At 33.5% G+C, this 20,783-nt stretch overlaps 1 protein-coding gene across 3 annotated transcripts in view; it reads right to left on the reverse strand.

The window, feature by feature from the left end:
• Positions 1–2,206: 2,206 nt before the first annotated feature.
• The window catches only part of LOC125662728 (uncharacterized), a 32,675-nt gene continuing 14,098 nt past the window's right edge, over positions 2,207–20,783 (reverse strand). For 2 of the 3 annotated variants that reach the window (XM_048895055.2, XM_056146000.1), the window contains 7 exons: positions 19,908–20,167; positions 15,901–16,187; positions 15,197–15,337; positions 12,120–12,389; positions 11,436–11,548; positions 11,046–11,187; positions 2,207–8,142 (listed from right to left, as the gene is read on the reverse strand). In XM_048895055.2, coding sequence (XP_048751012.2) covers positions 7,402–8,142; positions 11,046–11,187; positions 11,436–11,548; positions 12,120–12,389; positions 15,197–15,337; positions 15,901–16,187; positions 19,908–20,167 — 1,954 coding nt within the window. In that variant the 3' untranslated portion in view covers positions 2,207–7,401. The remainder of the gene's footprint in view (positions 8,143–11,045; positions 11,188–11,435; positions 11,549–12,119; positions 12,390–15,196; positions 15,338–15,900; positions 16,188–19,907; positions 20,168–20,783) is intronic. The other variant, XR_007365497.2, reaches the window with a different exon arrangement.

Genomic DNA, 20,783 nt, shown 5'->3' on the forward strand with positions numbered 1-20,783 from the left:
GAATAATGTCTGTCCTTGCCTTAAGACCATAAAGTGAAAATAGAATTAAGTCTATACTTCAAATCCAGCTAACTTTTGAAATAATTTTCATCAACAAATAAAATTTTCAGAGATGATTTGATTTGAATTTTTTTTTATATAAACCTGCGGTTTTTAAACATCTGAGCTAGATAAATCTTCAGAAACAATTGATTAAAATGTTGACTTAAGTCTATTCTCAGTTTATGGTCTTGGGGCGAGAAAAAGACTTCTGATATCACGGGTTGGCCACTCTTTACACCCTTGTCCTTTATGCATCCAACCCACAACACACAAAAAGACACTACTCTGTCGCCAAACGCTCGGTATTTAGAAGTGATAATTGCGGACCTTTTGGATGATAGCTAAAAAACGATAGATGATACCACGTTTAAGAACCCTCTCAACTACGACCACGAGAGCCATCAATAATTTAAAATATGTGTTGTTTCACTTACAGCTGCTGATGTCTTACAATACAAGTTAAAATTTTCAAAGAGACGTAAACAAAAAATGAACTCGGATATTTTTTCAGGCATGATCAACTAATGTGGGACATCTAAATGCTCTCTTCCAAAAGATGTATGCCAACTATATCTGTTTACAGCCATATGATCAGACAGATTCACAATCAGAACTAAAACCCCTCTAAGACTTCGGGGTGCTATGATGTTGAGGTCTAATTCCTTTTAAATATTCAATCTGTGTAAGTGAAGAAGACTCACCTTCGAGGAAAGATTTCCATTTTGAACCATTAAGAACAGATCCCGATAAAGGGAGATAACAGCAGGCACAACTTCCTGTACTGGAATCACGACTATACAAGAACCGAATGTTCGACATCATTTTGTGCAATGCATGACAAATTTCATTTTTGCTCTCTGTTCTTCCTATTATCGTGAAAGAATTTGTTGGTAATTCCTGTGTTGAAGCAGCAGTGTATTGCTGATAAACTTGTTCATGATTCTGAGAATCCTCGTGATGAAAATCCCCCGGTAACCAGAAAACATGGTATGAATAGTAAATTTGCCAGCCATCTTGGATAGTGTGATGCCAAGGCGAGCTATAACTTTCTCCACTGTTACATATGCACATCAGCACCATGTATAGAGTTATATAGATTGATATTAACTTGTTTAAAAAGCTACGTGATTACGAGCTTTAAGGATGACACAATAGTGTTTACTTATAGAATGTTACTTCGCGTCCTTCATTTGATGACGATGCTTACCAAGCTGTTAAATTTATCTATATAATCGGTCATTACGTTTTCGCTATTGTACGCTTCAATATTTTACAATCGATTATCTTTTATTTACCTCAAAGGTTCAACATATACCCTACAGAATAGTAATTGTGTATATTATCTAATTTGTGTAATTATTCTTAAATTAGTTAATAGCAAAGACATCAAATCAAAATGCAGTGGATGTTTTGTTGTGATGGACTCATTAAATAGTTCTAGTTGGTGTTCTTTTTCACCTGAACCATCTAGATTTAATGAAAGGTAGGCAATTGTTGTTTTAAGGTAGGTCCCTAGTCCTGGACCTACTTGTGATTTCTCAAAATTTTTAGTTTAAATACTTAGATTGTTCTTTTGAGGGTATGATAAAAACAAAAAAATGGGGGGTTGTCAGTATAATGAGTAAATTATGGTAATTTTTATTACGTGTACCCTCATTTGTCAAACGGCAATATCAGAATTCATTGAAGATGTCCTAAAATATGTCCATAACATTTTGTTTGAGGTATGATGCTGCAATTTTTTCCTCAAATATGAAATAAATATGTCTAACTAAATAATTAAAAGTGAAATTTTAACACAGTTTCATGTTTTTTAATAATGGTGGTACAAAATTGAACTCAATACAGGCCCTCAGCAGTAAAAAATACCGCACTGCAACACCACTAATATGAATATTTTAAAAATTTTACTTGTGATTTTTCATTCAAACTCACATATTATGTTCAAATATGAATGCTTGTTAAATACATTTAAAAAATCTGCCCTTTCTCAGCATAATATTTTCACAGCATCTCAATTTATATTTACATTTTTGGTCAAAATAGCCATTTTGAAGATGCGCATGATTTTCACATAATAGAAGATAACAAATATATAACAAGTGCAAAATTGTTTTATTTAATTCCACAATTGCATTATTGCATGTCATGATTTTTTTTTTTAATTTACAGATAATTTTAACATGTAATACCCCTGTATATCAATTAAATAAATATGTACCTCTGGTTTTATGTGCGAATTAGATGACAAAAAATGGAAAGAAGATTGGAGGCATAGTCTACCGGGTACTCAAATATAAGTGATTGAGTGTTATTGTATTCATTTTACTAAATTAAAAAACATCCAGGTAAATGTAAAAATACGTTTGATAATAATAGTACGTGAACCAATACCGGAGTTCAATCCGGATATGACGTCACGCTACTAGACCCCTACTTTAAATTTGAAAATAAAATGAAGGAGCACAGTAAGGTTATTTTCCTAAAAAAGGATTGTTTTTTTTCCCCATGGTCTTAAGAGTTAAATAATTTATCAAAATGTTGTTTAGAAATATTGTTACACGAAAGAAATTTGACGTGGATAAAAAGTTGAAGATGGTTGCAATATTTTGAAATTAAAAACGTATTTAGTAAAAAAAAAAAATGCAGTTTTCGTAGAAAATAATCTGAGAATAAAAATTAACGCTGGACTCGAACCGACGATCTATCGGCGATCTACAGTTCAACAGTTGACATGCTAACCCAATGAGCTACCCAGCTAGGTCATCAATTCTAAACGGAATATTGATATTCAGTCTCATTCATGCTTTAAAAGGAAGTCTACCATTAACACGATGCAGTACCCCTCCTTCTTTAAATGTAATACTTCATTGGTGAAAATAGTGTGCATCTTTATTCAAATATATTTCTAGTTTATGGGGAAAAATCAACATTTTCTGATTAATTGCCAATGATGTATTTTAAGAATTTGTTCAGGTGTAGGTTATTATCTCAAGGTACTGGAGAATACAGAAAAGTCAAAGGTACAATAAATATGCATTATTCTGGTTGTTAACATTTTGTATGTTCTACAGACCTTAATGTAGAATTAATTAGTACCCAAGAAAGCCTTCGGCGTTTCCAGTCAGCGTGAAATTTAACGATCGATAGTGGAGATTTTTAATATCATTTCAATTCTAGTTCTCACTTTTAAATTGTTGTTCTTTTGGTGGATGGTAAAATATGAATTCAATTTAATAGAACAGACTTTGTGAACAGTGAAAATAGTGATGTCATGCTGACATAATATCCGTAAGTTGATTGCATGTATATCGTGTAGCATCCCTCTCGAAATTTTTTCATTCATATGGAGACGTCACCATTGCTGATGAAGGGCTGCACAATTTAAGCCTATGCTCGGTGCCTACGACATTAGGGCAGAGAAGGATCTTTATCGTACCACACCTGCTGTGACACGGGGTCTCGGTTCTTGTGGTCTCATCCGAAGAACCACCACATTTAGTCGCCTCGTACGGCGATTAGGGGTACTGCGGATCTATTCTAACCCAAATCCCCATGGGCATCTACCGAATGAACATGATACACAAGCCGTATGGATATTGACATCAAATAATATCCATAAAGATAAACGATTGTAGCCGTTTATAATCAGAGTTCATGGGTCTTCTATTCCTTTCCAGAACTTTTCACTTTAATTGGGATGTTACTAGCTGTTGGAAAGTCCAACGGTTCGTATGTTTTATTCAGGAGTAATATATCGACTCTGATGCCTTGTGGTCGACTGCAGCTAGATACATACATTCTCAAACATTTATACAATCTCCCTTATATAGCATACTTCTCTTCATAAGTTCTGTCAACATCTCAATAGGTTGAAAGTGTGTGACAATAAATCAATAAATCATGCTCGCAATGGACAGTCAATCCCCAACGACCCATGACTTTAGGTATAGCCACTGTAGAACATTGACAGTGGTAACGGCCACAGTCCAGTACAACATATAACATCATGTAGCAATTTTTTTTATATTTTGAAGATTTCAGAGCCAAACATTTTGTATATATGTATGTGTAAATCTTTCTATTGAATATGTAGAATAAAAAAAAATATGATTTATCGTTTTATTTACTGCACTATTTGTAGGCAACGATCTATGGCGCATCAAACAATGTCTTCATTGTACATATATGTTTCGTGCACAAATGATATAATAAATATCACGGAATAATATAATACTTGATTATCATTTTAGTGAAATTACTATTCATATCTTATCGTACAATCACTTCACTATAGAGTATATTCTAATTTTAAGCCCATGGAACGCAATTAGTTACATAATGAATAATCTCTATGTATAAATCATTTGTGTTATACCCCATTTACTTGTGATTTTTTTTCAATTTGTATTACTGCATTTTACCAATTGACAGGGAATAAAACATGCCGGGCCGTGCTGCATATGATCTATATAGCCTTCCAAACAGATGATCAAGTGATAGTCCCATGCAGTTTTTTTCTATTTCAAATGCAATATTACCTATCATTTTGTACCACTTTGTATTTATCTCTTGTTGTTTATTTATTTACTTGAATCTGTGAAAGTGTGTATAAAAAATTGATAATAACAAACAGTAATTAATCTTAACATTATTCTAAAAGAGGCTTGTAAAAAAAACTAACACAAATACTCAGTTTTCGGTAATTTTTATCATTCTTGCATGAGTTAGTATCACCTGTTAATCCGTCACGCTCACCATGAGCTCTATATCTTGATAAGGAAAACGTAGTAGTGATACGGTACACCGGTGTGTCCTGTGGACAAGGGATGTTTGCTCCTTCTGGAAATCTGATATTTTGGGTCCTGTCTTTGACCGATATTGATGAAACACTTCCATGACTATTTTCATCAAAATAAAACACTTTAAAACGATCCACAAGTTGAAAACACTTCCAATCAACACATCGTTATTTTTCTCTGAAAGGGAAGTAAATTCCCGTTCACAATAAGCATGAAATCATAATAAATGTAAAATAAACAGTGTTTTGCTTTGTTACAAATCCTATCAAGTATATGGCAGTCTTGTATCTCAGCTATAACAGAATACATGAATGATATCTAAATAAAGTAGAAAAGTACAACATTGCAAATGCAGTCATAAATTGAAAGATATATAAACAAATTCTGCATACTCCCTGGATCCAGATGCATTGCAATAGAATTTTCCCCCATAATATACACGCATGGATCTTGGATTAATACAGAGTAGTGTGTTTCCGTTTTGCATAGTTTGGATGATTAGTTTTAGGACGATATGTGTAAATTATGTTTTGATGACAATTAAAGTATGTTCTCCATCTGAGATTTTCCCAAATTACAGTATTCAACATTGTTATAACTAAAAAGGGTCTGGTGAAAACAGAAAAAAATCAAATTATTAACTACTAGGAACGAAAAAAAATTAACAAAAAGTAAATTACGAAAAACAGTGTTACTACTTTGATTTAGGCGTATTCTTTGACAAAGCCCTTACCATGGAAAAACACTGTCTCTCTCTATTTCCCGATCAGCGTTTGTGAACATTCGCAGAATTGGCTGTATCCGTTCATTTATCAATGATGAAGCATGCAAAACTCTAGTAAACTCGCTAGTTACATCCAGATTAGATTACGGAAATGCATTGGTTTATGGTGTTCATTCTAAACACACCAGCAAACTTCAAAGGGCACAAAACACAGCTGCAAGATTAATAACATGCTCAAAAAAATCCGACCATATTACTCCTGTTCTAATAGATCTTCACTGGCTCCCAGTTGAATACAGAATTCAATATAAGATACTTCTTCATACTTTCAAATCTCTCAAAAACCTATCTCCAGTTTACATAAAGGATATCCTTACAGTTTACAATCCCACACGATCACTAAGATCTGGATATCTGCATCTTCTCCAGGTACCTCGGACACGTACGAAAACATATGGGGATCGACGATTGGACAAAGCTGAATCGAGTCTCTGGAATTCTCTGCCTTTTAAACTCAGACAATGTACTTCATTGTCTAATTTGAAAGTGGATCTCAAAACGCATCTCTTTAGATTAGCTTTTAATTTGTGATTATTTTTATATACTCAGTGCTCTTACATACAGCTCTTACAGTGTTGTTAACACCCCCCCCCCCCAAAAAAAAAAAAAAAACTCCTGTTTGTTATTGTGCCTATGTCCTTTTTATGTATTTAATTATTCCTAAGGGTTGTTTTAAATTGTTTCATATGTTATTAGGGTAATCATATCATATCGCTATATATTAATAATAATATTTATGCATTTTAATTCTGACACTATGTATTTTTTATTCACATGTATGTGCACATCGATTTTATATTATCTTTTCTTTCACATTTGTAAAGCGCTTTAGAGAATTAATGAGGTAGGGCGCTATATAAATCTTTTAATTACAATTACAATTACTTGGATGATCGGTCGCGGTAGCTTAGTGGTATTGCAGTAGCTTCGTAACCGGGAGGTCGTGAGTTTGAGCCCGCTCATGCAATGGCTGCAGGAGTAAACGTAGGTACTGATTGCTCCTTCTCCAAACGCTCGGCATGTAGAAGTGAGAATCATAGGTCCTTAAGATATGACATTAAAAAAGGAGGTCCCTTGACAAATCATCGACGTGACGTAAAAAAGCAAAACAAACAACTACTATGTGGATGGTGAATGGAGGATGGTGAATGGTGGATAGTGAATCGAAGGTTCTTCAAATGATAGTGATCGTTAGTATATATGATGTATTTTATTGATTCTTATATTTCAAAATAGTTTCACATTGATGTTAAGTTTGATTATGAAATGAATAAAATGAACGGTTGTAATATATTAAAAACAAATTAAGAAATAAACTGCAGAAGATTGTTTGATAATGGCTTTAAATCTTTAAACACCCGCCTTAAGCCCTATATCCTGATCAGGTAAACGGAGTTATCCGCAGTTAAAATCAGTGTGCCAAGAACGGCTTAACAATCGGTATTAAACACGTCAGGCAGCATTTGACCCAATGATAGGTTGTATTGACGAACTACATCGTTATACCGACGATAGCATTTGTAAAATGCTGACTTCAATCGAGACTGTTGAAACGCCTGTACCATCAACTTGTTTGTGATATAGCATTGTCTCTAATTTACTTACACAAATACATGTACATATTCACTTTATTTTGGGGTTTACAATTTAATTTGTTTTCACCAATTTTAACTCTGAAGACAAATAATCATACATGTATAATCTATTAAAATATGTTATACTCGTATATTGTGATAATATCTGAACATATTTCCGAATAAAGCCAGCAACTTGTTAGGTTAATTTTTCAAGGTCACCTTTTATTTCGTAAAGAGAGTCTCTTAAACGAAGATTCGCAGTAAGGTCTTTTATGATTTTGTCTTTCTCTATCCCGAGAACGTTGAAGGTGTATATTAAAGCGTCTATTTCCCTCGGTAATTCCTTTTCAAATATGCGTTTAATTCTATGCTCAAAATGATCATTAAAGACGCTACCTAGTCTATTTCGAATTTCTGCTTTTGTCAAAAGCTGTGCACAAGCATTATAAAGTGTATCAATTTGCTTTTCCTTCATCCCTTTCTTTAAAACCATGCCTGTAATAATTAGGGGAGATAGAACAATCGTAGCGACAATGAGCAATGCGCCAATTACAATGGCGACAGGCATCCAGAGAGGGGCACTGATGGCTGCGGTAAGAACTGTAGACAACTTTGTTCTTTCCACCTGGTCTTCTTCTCCCATAAAAATTACTCGTGCTCTTTCCAACCCGAGTCGCACCTCCTCACATTTTTTCAAAATTTTACCATCGATTTTCTCGATTTCGTCAACAACCTCTTTTCCCCTCACCCATCGCATTACCCCATCTTGAAAGCGTCGTGGTACTTCTCTGCTCACGAAGAAGCAATCTTTAATTGGTATTTTACCGACAGGATTCAGAATTTCATGTTTGCCATCAGCAGAGTTAATGTAAGTATGTAATTTGTCCGATAGATATCCAACACTCATCTTCATGTCATACTGCAGCTCCGTAACAATCTATAGATAAAACGAACAATGTTAAAGAGATAGCTCATACATAATGTACAAGATTCCTGTTCAGTTATGTATTTTACTAACAACTCAATTTGAATTTGAAGGCCACAATATGAAATTGTTCTTCAACTTTAGAAACTTTAGAAAAAAAATTCTGCCTCCTAGGAATATAAAGCAGGTCAGCTAATAAAGGAACACAATTCGTATCCATGGGAATTCCAACAGACTGTTGGAAGACCTAATCCCCCAAAACTAGGAAAATATTGTCAGTGATATCAGTAATTTTTGAAAGACTGATCACTAGATATGAATATTTCTGTTGTAGAAGCATCTGTCTATGATTTATTGATCGACTGTATATTGTTTAACGTCCCTCTCGATAATTTTTCACTCTTATGGAGAAGTCAACATTATCGGCGAAGGGCTGCAAAATTTAGGCAGATGCCCGGTGCTTACGGCCTTTGAGCAGGGAGGGATCTTTATCGTGTCACACCTGCTGTGACACGAGGCCTCGGTTTTTGCAGTATTATACGAGGGACCACATTTAGTCGTCTCTTTCGACAAGCAAGGAGTACTGATGACCTAATATAACCTGGATCCCCACGGAACCATTCATCTATGCTGTCAAAAAGTCAAGTTTTTGATTTATCGTGAGGAATGGTCGTGAAAATTGTTGTGATGCTGTAAAAGTTCTTTGGAATTTATTTTTAGAATTCTCATTTGATTTGCACCACTCCTGGCATATGTTTGGTACATTGCGTTTGGAGTTTCTTCTGCACAGCTGTTAATTTTTCCTGAAGAGCAAAGGTGGTATAACATTTACTGGACCCAATAATTTATTTATGTTTGTGAGTTTTTCTTTATGAAGTTTTGGATTAAAGTACAGGTACGGTAGCTCAAACTTATTCGAAACATTGGCTGGGGTATTTAAATGTTTTTTAAATTGTAGAATTTCATATTTAGAGAAAGCAGATGGAGTATAAGTAGGTTTACCAAATGTAGAATTAATGCAGATTTCTTTTAAAATATAATAATGAACCTTACAAAGACAGTGGTTGACAGGCTTATCAGCAACATGTCTAATACGTTTATAATATCTGGTAACCCGATTCCTAAAAGTGTCGGATCCACAACATGGATACAAGGTCAAAAACGAAAAATTATACAAAATTATACAAAGCACTAAAATGATCATTAATCTATGAAAGATAAACACGACTGAAGAGGACCGGTGATTAGAGTTATATATATATATATATATATATATATATATATATATATATATATATATATATACAAAGTTAAAAAATTTTAAAATGTAACGCCTGAGGATTATAAAATGAAAGCGCTTGCGTTAAATTTTTAACTTTGTGTACTGTTTATTCTATTTCCTTTAATATTTTATACCGGACACTGTGATTTTTAAAAAAAACACAATTTGGATATATATATATATATATATATATATATATATATATACATATACACACACACACACACACACACACACACACACACACACACACACACATATATATATATATATATATATATATATATATATATATATATACATATATATATATATATATATATTATATGTAACAGAAAATTTCACATTATCACACGCTACACGGTAATTGTGAATGTAAATGGGTTACATTGTATTTTTTAATTTTGTTTTGTATTCCTTGTAGGAGTTATGAGATTGATCATTGTTCGTTATCTTCATTTCCCAAATAGTTATTTCATGTACATTTAAGGTATTCCATATATAATGAAAGGATAATGAACAATTTTGAAGGATTTAGATCAACGTAAAAGTTTATTGTTAAATAATGATGAAATTGAATCTGATGAAATTCAGATGACTGGTAAATGATTAGAAGCTGACCTTTTTGCACTTAAGACTTTTTGGAAGAGTTGTCTGCCCTTTGTATACTTAAGAAAAATCTAATTTTCTAAAAATGTGTATGGTCAATAATTAATTTTATTTCATATTTTGATAAAAGGAAAGTATATGTAACTTTCTACCAAGAGATGATTATGAAAATATAATTTGTTTTTAAAATATTGTAATAAAACATGCTTTTCCCATATACTTCATTGTTAAAGCCTAGGTGAAATAAATCAGGCAGTAAACAAAATTTTGAAAATTCCTATGGTGAATTATTTTTATTTGATGGACCCTTCAAAATGATACCATGATTACAAATATTTCACCATCCATTTATTAGATATGAAATATGGTCATAATACATTTAATACCTTAAGGGGATTACACGATTCACATCGTATCTGAAATATTTTATGTACAGCATGGAAATAGGAATGCGTTCTTAGATAAACATCACCGCCCTAAGTGAAGAAATATTTAATATAAAGCACAGAAAATTCCTCATTCTGTGCTTTATATTAGATATTTCTTCACTTAGGGGAGTGGTATTTATTTCATCAATTTCTATATTTTGTGTAGGAGGAATTTATTAAATGTCTAGTTAAAATCACTTGTTTAAATATTTCAGTAATTTAAATATATTACTCTGTTTATCAAGGAAAACTAACAATTTACTATCTTTAATTTTCCATAAAAAAGTAACTACATTCCCTGTATATTCAACATAAATTTCAAATTTTAGAATGAAAACATTTATTTTATTTAGCAACAATGATAAGGTAATTACCATCTTCATCGTGTGCGAATTTACTGCATTTTTTCGTTGGAGTATATCTCAATTTTGTGTAGTTTTAATGTAAGTATAAAGCTTTCCTTGATATCATATTAATCCCAAAATCGTACATTAACTAGATTCTCTTTTTGAACACACGAGATAACAAATACATTTTGATTTAACAATTTTGCCGTAAAGGTCACACATATTACAATAATTCGCTTGCATACATACATCTCTGCACTTCTGAAGTAGCCTTTCCAAAGATATGTACGCGTCTTTAAAAATGCCTACAATATTCTCATCATCTGAAGTTGCCGTGTGTATTCTGGATTGTATTCCGATATCTATATTGCAGATTGTGTCGAAAAGCAAACTGTGAAAAATAAATTCAAATTTAGTATTTTAAAAAGTGAAGATAAAGAACAGTTATCCGTCCATATATGTTATTGATTGATTGAATAATTGATTGGATGTTGTTTAACGTCACTTTGGAGAATTTTCTCTCATATACCATTACCGGTGAAGGACTCTAAAAGTTTGGTCTATGCTTGGCGCTTGTGGCCTTTGAGCAGGAAGTAATCTTTATCGTGCAGTCCTTCAAAGTTGTGAACATTCACATACCTTATATGCATTTTGACTTTCTTGCTTTTTGTTTTTTCGAGAAGCTGTGCCAAAACGTCAACAAATCTTCTGAATTGATTTCTTTCTTTTTCAGTGCCACAATCAGTGCTTTCCTGAAGAAAACATACATCGTCAACCTTATATCAGATCGCTTACAAATCAACAGTTTATTTCATGAGTTAGTTTCCGTGGGGTTGCTGTTTGGTGCATCACATTCGTGAGTTTTATGTTTCATATAAAATAATTATGATCCCGATATTTCGCACTTCTATTAGTTCAGAGGGCATAGGGATCAAACAGAAAGAAAGTCCAAACCGCTTTTATGATATTTGTTTCTGGGTACACTGCATGGTTTTTACTACGGATAACTCCGTTCATCTGATCAAGATATAGGGCTCACAGCGGGTTTGACCGGTCGACAGGGGATGCTTACTCCTCCTGGGCACCGGATCCCACCTCTGGTATACCCAGGTGTCCGTGTTTGCCCAACTCTCTATTTTGTATTGCTTATAGGAGTTTGAGATTGATCACTGTTCGTTATGTTCACCTTTCTTTTAGAATGATTCTAAAAATGCATGATTCACAAATCGGATTGTTACCTAAGAGTACGATATCGATGAGATACAATAAATTCTTAATATAAACAACTTTGCCTTGATTTGAGTTTGCATTATAAATTCTTACGTCAGAAAGATTGAGTCTGAAAATTTGATCCTCTGTAAGTGTGGGCCACACTGCCTTTATTTTGTTTACAATTGTATTCCAGATTTCCTCTTCCTCGTTGATGGGTTCTTTTTCGTCGTCAGAATCGTCAGTTGCTGTTTCAGATGTCCTTAATGACCTCGCAGAACATTGAAGCAAATTCCATTTATTTGTGACAAAGAGGACATCGTCTGGCTCAAAACATGGCATTATGTTCCTTGCTTTAGCAATAGTTTGCAAAATTGTAAGGAGCTAGAAATGAACAAAAGTATTTATGTATCCCCTCTTTCTGGGGGAGACATATTGTTTTTGTCATTTTTGTAAGTCCATTTGTTCGTCCATCTGTCTGTCTGTCAAAAAATATTGTAAATGCTTCTCTTATATGACTTATCGGATAGACTTGAAACTTTGTACAATGTTTCATTGCCATTTGTAGATCTGCGTATTGTCAGGACAGGAGGATCCAATTATTTTTCTAAAAGTTATAGTGGATATAAGAGGGATGGAAGTGTTAAAATAACTTGTGAATATTTCTCCCGTATGGCTTATTGGATAGAGTTAAAAACTTTGTACAATGCTTCATTGCCATTTGTAAATGTGCATATTGTCGGAACAGGAGGATCCACTTATTTTCCCATAAGTCATAGTGGATCTAAGAGGGGTGTGGAAGTTAAGATAGCTTGTGAACACTTCTCCTATATGGCTGATCCGATAGACGTGAAATGTTGTATGATACTTCAGTACCATTTGCAGATGTGCATTTTGCAGGGACAAGGATATCTGATTGTTGTTCTTAAAGTTATAGTGCATCTCAGGGTGTAAAATAGTTTGTGAGTTCATCTTGTTTATGATCCTGCTGATACTTTCACCTCCATACCATGCATTACATTAAATGGAGGATGTTTCATTTGGAGCTCTACCAATTTGGAGAGCTAGGGGTACATTTCTTTTTCATAAAAACAATCTCTAGTTCAACAATGCAAACCGATCCTAAGCTTTCAAATGTCTTCTTAGCTCACCTACGCTGAAGGCTCAAGTGAGCTTTTCTGATCACATTCTGTCCGTCCGTAAAATGTTAATATTTTTACTTCTCCATATCTGCTGGGTCATTTTCAATCAAATATGCCATAAAGCATTCTTGAGTGAAGTAATTCAAGATTCTTGAAATAAAGGGATATTCTCCTTTAATATCATAATCACGAAAAGGCACAAAAAAGGTTAATGTCTTTTATAAATCTTCTCAGAAACCCCTTGGAAAGAAAAGTTGATATTTACATGTAAGCTTTCTGACATAGTCAAGTGTCTTAAAATCATGCCCGCGGGGGTTGGGTGGGACCGTAACGAGGATCAAATGCGAGTGTGTTTTTTTTTCTTTTTCAAAATCTTCTCGAGAATCACTGCTCCAGAAAATTGGATATTTACATGAAAGCTTCCGGACAGAGGAGATTCGAGTTTGTTGAAATCATGGCTCCCGGGAGTAGGGAGAGTCACAATAGGGGACCAAAGTTTTACATGCTGAAATAGGGGAAAATCTTCTCCAGAACCAATTTCAATCAGACTTGGAATAAATTATCCTTGAGTGGAGGGGATTCAAGTTTCTTTAAGTGAAGAGTCGTTTCCCCTTAAAAATGATGATAGTCACGAAAAGGCCAAGATAGAGCAAGGTGATTTAAAAATCTTTTCAACAAGAACCACCGGCAAGAAAAAGTGGAATTTTCATGAAAGTTTCCTGATATAAAAATTATTCCAGTTTGTTCAAACTATGGCCTTTGGGAGTAGGATGGGGCCACAATAGGGAATATATGTTTGCATATGTTGATATATAGGAAGAATCTTTAAAAATATCACCTACGCTATATAAGCTAGGGCTTTGATATGTGATGTATGCATTCTTTACAGCAATACCTTCCATTTGATGTAGTGGTGTGTGATATTCTGTCCTTCACCTGGATTTTTGACCTACTTTTAATAAACTTTTGACATATTCGATATTTCCTGAGTTATTTAAGGTAGTCCCCCCCCCATAATTTGTATATATACTTTATATGGCAAACCTCACCTTTAATTTCATATAATTGAGTTTGAGTTTGTGACCTTGAAATCGAAGTTCACTTATCCTTAAGAGATTATAGCTTATTAGATATTTCTAGAATTATAAATAGGTAGGGCTTTCATATTTTGTATAAAGATTCTTTATGGCAAAACCTTGTGACAGAATGGGTTTGATCTATTGACCTTGGAGTTTAACTTACTTTTTTTTTTAAAAAAACCTTGATGTATTGAATATGTCCTGAACTATTCAAGGTATAGCTATCATATTTTTAGATACATTTTCTATGAAAATGCCATGTTATTTCGTGACGTTTGAACTTGTGACCTTGACCTTGGATTTAGATGTACTTTTACAAAACCTGACCTATTCAATATCTCCCAATTATTTAACGTAGGACTTTCATATTTTGTATATAGATTCTTTGTGGCAAGACGTTGTGATTCCGAGAAATTTGAACTTGTGACCTTGACCTTAGAGTTGGACCTTGTAACCTTGACCTTGGAGTTGGACGTACTTTTTAAAACTCAGACCTATTAACATTTCCTGAAATATTTAAGGTAAATCTTTTATATTTTGTAAATTGTGAACCTTGTGTACCTTGCAACCCTATAGTTTAACTTACTTGTAACAAAAAGCAATCTGTTTAATATCCGTTGAACTCCTCAAAGTAGGACTTTCATATTTTGTATATACATATGCATAGATTGTTTATGACAAAACCATGTCTTGTGACCCTTTTCTTAACCAGGGCAGCAAAGTAATGTTAGTCATATTGGTGTTGAGACGTATTAGAGTTATGTGAATTCATTTTCATTTATTTCGTGATCCTTTGGGGCTAGGTCACTATATGGGGTCAAAACTTTCCATGGGAATAAAGATTGGTGACAATTACAACACCTGATAGGACCAAGGAAACTCAGGTGAGAGATGAAATCAATGGGTCTGTTGTTTTGGAAAGAATAACTTTGTTTTGACGACAATACTACAACATTTTCCCCATAGTTACCCTGTCTTCTTCCACACCACCGGCCCTGGAAACATCGATGACGAAAATGAAACCAGAAGCATTAGGGAGAAACTCCATCAGCTTTGAATTCATTCCTCTTTCTCCACTAATGCCAGGTGTATCTACAAGCATCACATTTCCCTGAAAAATGCAAAAAACAATAAAAATCAGATGTATGAATCAATACCATAAACAAAGCAAAATACAAAATATCATGTAGATCATGTTTCATTGTACTTCGTTTGATGATTTAAGGACACACGCGGTGATTATGATAATTTCATCTCCTCGATATGAAGAATTCCGAAATGTCGAAATTTGATATCGTAGCTATATTACCATAATGCGTATGTCGGTCTGGTTAGCTCAGTAATTAAATCACCTAAATAGTAATCCAATGGTCTTGGGTTGACCCCTAATTGTTCCAATGATTTATCCCTCCTTCTTTGCTGACATTACAGCTTTACTTGCAACAACCAAGAAATATCAAAATATGCTAACTCTAAAACATCCATGGTTAAATAATCTACGAGTTTTTGTAGAAATGAGATAGAATGCAGGTGAATTACACATAAAATGCCACTAAAAATTATTAATTGTTGATAAATGTCGCGTATGTCCTTAAATTTGACAATCTGACTTTTTCCTGATAATAGCATGTAGTACCTCGTTAGATAACCTCAGATGAACTAAAATAAAAATACCTTGACATCCAAGTTTCTGAATGGACAATATATGTCGATATAGTACATTCCGGCATTGTCTCCCCTCATACACGTATACTTATCCAACTTCTTATTCATCTTTTTGTGGTTTGTAAAGGCAGTTCTCTCTTTTAAAACCTTCCCATCTCTATCTAGAACTTCGATTGCATATGTTTTTGAATTCCGCATCCTACATATTTTGGACGTTGCTGCCAATACCTTTGGAGTCACCAGTCTCTCTCCAACTAGCTTATTGACTAGACTGGTTTTACCACTACTTGTGTCTCCTATTAGTAAGGATACATTTAAAACAAATACCATATGAGTGGTATGCAAGGAGATAATAATCCGTACACATAAAAGAGCAAAAGTAACAACATAACTCGTTTCAAATGATTTTACCTAACAAATTCTTCACTGGCACATTTTAACAGCTGTGAGAGTCTAAATAACAGTATTTGCAAGGTGAAGATAACGAACAGTGATCAAGTCATTTAAAGTATATTTAACAGAGTAAAAATATGTATTTGCGATATCAAGTTTCGGATTTAAGTGATATCAAGTTTTCAGAGATTATATCATGATATTTCTCTTTGTGTTAAAGGTAAAGCGCTTTAATGTGATTGTCTTCCTTAGATAAGTATAATAATAATAATAATGATAATGACAATTATAATATGTCTTTATCGTGAAGAAGTATTAGAGGCCAAAGCTCAGATTTTTTTCTGAATGACTTTGTTTACTTTCTGAATGTTTTCTCTTAAATGTATATTCTGAGGTAATTCTCAAGTTTCAGTCTACACCCTATATTTATCAGAAATATATGATATAATTTATCAATACAACCTGTCATTGGTTAAAATACTGTCTGACACGTTTCATATGAATTAAAGTAGGTTTTTACTTACTGATTTTGATACCCTTTTCTCTCCCCTCTACCATTGCATACAATGTAAAACTTATACGGTACCAATTTTGATGCACCAGATGCGCATTTCGACAAATAATGTCTCTTCAGTGATGCTCAACCGAAATGTTTGAAATCCGAAATAACTATGAAGTTTTAGAGCTAAATATAGCCAAAAACAGCGTGCCAAAAAGTGGAGCCAAATTCGTTCAAGGATAAGAGCTATGCTTGACGGAGATAATCCTTAATTTTGAAATGAATTTCTAAATTTTATAACAGCAATTAAATATACATCCGTATAACAACAAACAAACTTTTCTGTGCCTAGATGTAAATCACATAATACGAAATCCTCTTACATAATCATTTCCTTTCAAATATAACCCAGATGGACATGTTATCTCTGGTAATTCGATATCGTTGATAATGACAACTGCAAGACTTAATTTGAAAGATCCGAATTCCAGAGATCCAGAATCTTTCACTTTTCGACAGAACGTTGTCTCTATTATGAATTTCGTAAAACGTTATATAAGGCGATGAGCTGAATGCGAAAAAAAGTTGACTTTTCATAGAATGAATAAAAAGTATTCGAGGGTTCTAAAAATCTCGTATTAGACACATTAACAGATCGTCGGGTATTACTCTACAGAATTCATAATAGAGAAACGATAAAACAAAAAATCTTGTGTTTTATAAATCAAAAGTGATTAAAGAATTAGATATGCAACATGAGGATTAGGTATTGGTTTCAGCTCACAAAATGTGTAACAACGTTGCCTTTGTTTTTAAGTTACCATTATTACAGTGTACAACTGTATTTCAAACAAACTTGACATCAATTTTACATTTGGTTATGACCTTATGCTGAAATTCTTCAGGATTACGTTTCAGTTTAAAACATTTTTTTTAATATCCCAATCTATGGGACGGAGGAAGATGATTATTTACTTACCAATTTTGGATTGAAAAACGTCATCATTTTTTTTCGAAAGAGAGATACATTGCAGAATTGAATTATGATCTACCAACCCCTTATTTTCCTCCTTATCAAATATTCATTCCTTGCTATAAGTTCAAAACTAGGCTTTCTGACTTCATAGATAGTCCTTCTTCGATAAACAATGAAAATAAGAAATATCCATACCTTGTGATCAGTCATCCACAAGCATGTATTGTTAATCACTAAAGAAACTTTGATTCAACGAAGAAGGTGAAAATAAAAAAAAATGCTGGATGTCTTCATTAACAATATCTAGGTATATTCATGATCAATATATTACAACCATGTAATAGTGTCACGCCTAAGCACTATCTCTTAATAGATAAAACGTCATCAAAAACAGGTGAGTTAATAATTGAGGACACGTTGTGCCATGGGAATTCCAACACATTGTTGGAAGACCTGATTACCAATGACTACGTAATATCTTTTTATATGAATGTCAGAGTCCTTGTTCAAAGAATCTGGGTGATGTTTTCCAAAGTGATGTTTGGATGACTGACCATAAAATATATATCCCATTGTCTGGTATATTGTAAGAAGAAAGCAAGTGGGATGAATATGTATATAACTAGTCACTGTAAAGTTTGAAGTTAAAATGTTTGGTGAAATATAAGGTGTAGAATTTGAATGTGATAAAACACAAGGTTGACTTTTTGAAAAATAATGTGACTGATGTTGACGGAATCTTTTTCCTTGTTAATAAATTTAAGTTTGAAAAACTGAGGGCATGATTACGAAGATTATCATTATCATTATTATCGTGATGAACAATCCAGTGTTGATTTCAAACAGAATTAAACTTAATCATAGGATTTATTTCCCAAATTAATACAATTGTTTCGAATGTTAAATGTCATATGGAAGCTGCTTTAACTTCCTTATATGTCATGCCGCCATTACAATCCGCACTATATATCAAATGACAACAACATTATTGTGAAGAAACGGTGGAGATAAGGTGAATCTAGCTCAAATGCATTTTGTTACATAACTTTTTTATTGCATGACCTTTATTTATATAAATGATTTGTTTGCGTTTCATTTTTCTGAAAAGCATTGATGACGATCTCAATGTAATAAAGATATACATGTATGTATATCTGTGTTCAGAACAAGATTGCTTAAAAGCTCTTCCCAGTAGTTGGATGTACAATTCAAGAATAAATTATATCTATGATTCCAAACATCATGTAAAACTTTAAACCATTATACGCACAAGCTATACGTCTGCTCAATCTCAGTACAAAGATTAGATAATTAATTTTTGTTGTTTATTATATCATGTGTGCTATATAATGTTGAATTATCGCACAGTTAATGGCAATCACATAGAAAACATAGGGTACATTAAGGAAAGGGCTAAACTGCTACCAAAATACCATTCAATATTGAATTACAAATATGATATAAATCTAAACATCAGGGAAGAATAGTGATACATGTTTGAATAAAACATTTTTATTATCATTATTGTGAATACTGGCATAAACAAATAAACTGTAAATCACATTTCATTTATTAAAGCATTTATAACACCTAATGTCGAGAGACTATCCATTGGTAAAAAAAAAAAAAAAACGTTTAGCAAATAAACAATTGGAAGACGTGGATAAAGATTCGCTTAAGTTTTATCTCGGGAATAAATAAATTATTGTAAGGTGAAGAAAACGAACAGTGATCAATCTCATAACTCCTATAAGCAATACAAAATAGACAGTTGGGCAAACACGGTCCCCTGGACACACCAAAGGTGGGATCAGGTGCCTAGGAGGAGTAAGCATCCCCTGTTGACCTGTCACACCCGCCGTGAGCCCTATATCTTGATCAGGTAAATTGAGTTATCCGCAGTCAAAATCAGTGTGCCAAGAACGGCTTAACAATCGGCATGAAACACGTCAGACAGCATTTGACCCAATGCGAGGTTGTATTGACGAACTAGATCGTTATAAGGACCATGTAATTTGCGAAATGCTGACTTCAATCGAGACTGTTGAAACCCCTGTATTATCAACTTGTTTGTCAGTAGCTTACCTCGATTTAAATACTGACTATACGCAGAACATTTTATGTGAAATAAAAATTGATCTGCAGTACCTGCTATGGTGATGCCAGATTCTATTCTTTTCAAATCTTCTTTTCTCAACTCAAGTACTTGTAGATAGTGTGGTTTTCTCTCGTGATTTCCGGTAGGAATATTTTCGTATGCAGAATATACTATGTTAAGTGCTTTTCGAAGGTCTTCGTCATAATCTTCTTGCTTGAGGAATTCAATAACGTCATCGTAAATCTTTAATAGGTCTTCGATCTTCGGTTTTGCCTTTCTATCTGGAGGCGGAATCCATATTTCAGGAGGGCTTGATAAAATACATCAAAGCGATCAATGATGACAAGTATATAATTTATAGATGGGAAGGTGATGAATTTGAACGTTTTAAAGTATATAACGCATGATTGATTGATTGTTGTTTAACGTCCCTCTCGAGAATATTTCACTCATATGGAGACATCACTACTGCCGGTGAAGGGCTGCAAAATTTAGGCCTATGCTCGGCGCTTATGGCCTTTGAGCAGCAAGGGATCTTCATCATGCCACACCTACTATGACAAAGGACCTCGATTTTTGCGGTCTAATCTTAAGGATCGCCCCATTTTGTCGCCTTTTACAACAAGTAAGGGGTTCCGAGGACCTACTCTAACCCGGATCCCAATATATATCGCATGTAACACATATTAAATTGTAAATTCCAATCACATCGCAGGAAAGTTGCAATTTGAATTCGTTTTACATCGTCGTTATGCATGGAAAGGTCATTCATCTATTTCATTCTTTAAAAAGCATCGAACAACGTTGGTAACAAGATCATTTTTCCAACTAGTAAGATGCTAATGATATCACATTGTGAAACTTGTTACGAAGTCATTCTATATTGAGGAAATGGCAGATAAGTAGACACTTATATTGTAGCTATA

Source organism: Ostrea edulis, chromosome 8 (assembly GCF_947568905.1).
Source record: "Ostrea edulis chromosome 8, xbOstEdul1.1, whole genome shotgun sequence".
In the NCBI taxonomy this organism is placed as follows: domain Eukaryota; kingdom Metazoa; phylum Mollusca; class Bivalvia; order Ostreida; family Ostreidae; genus Ostrea; species Ostrea edulis.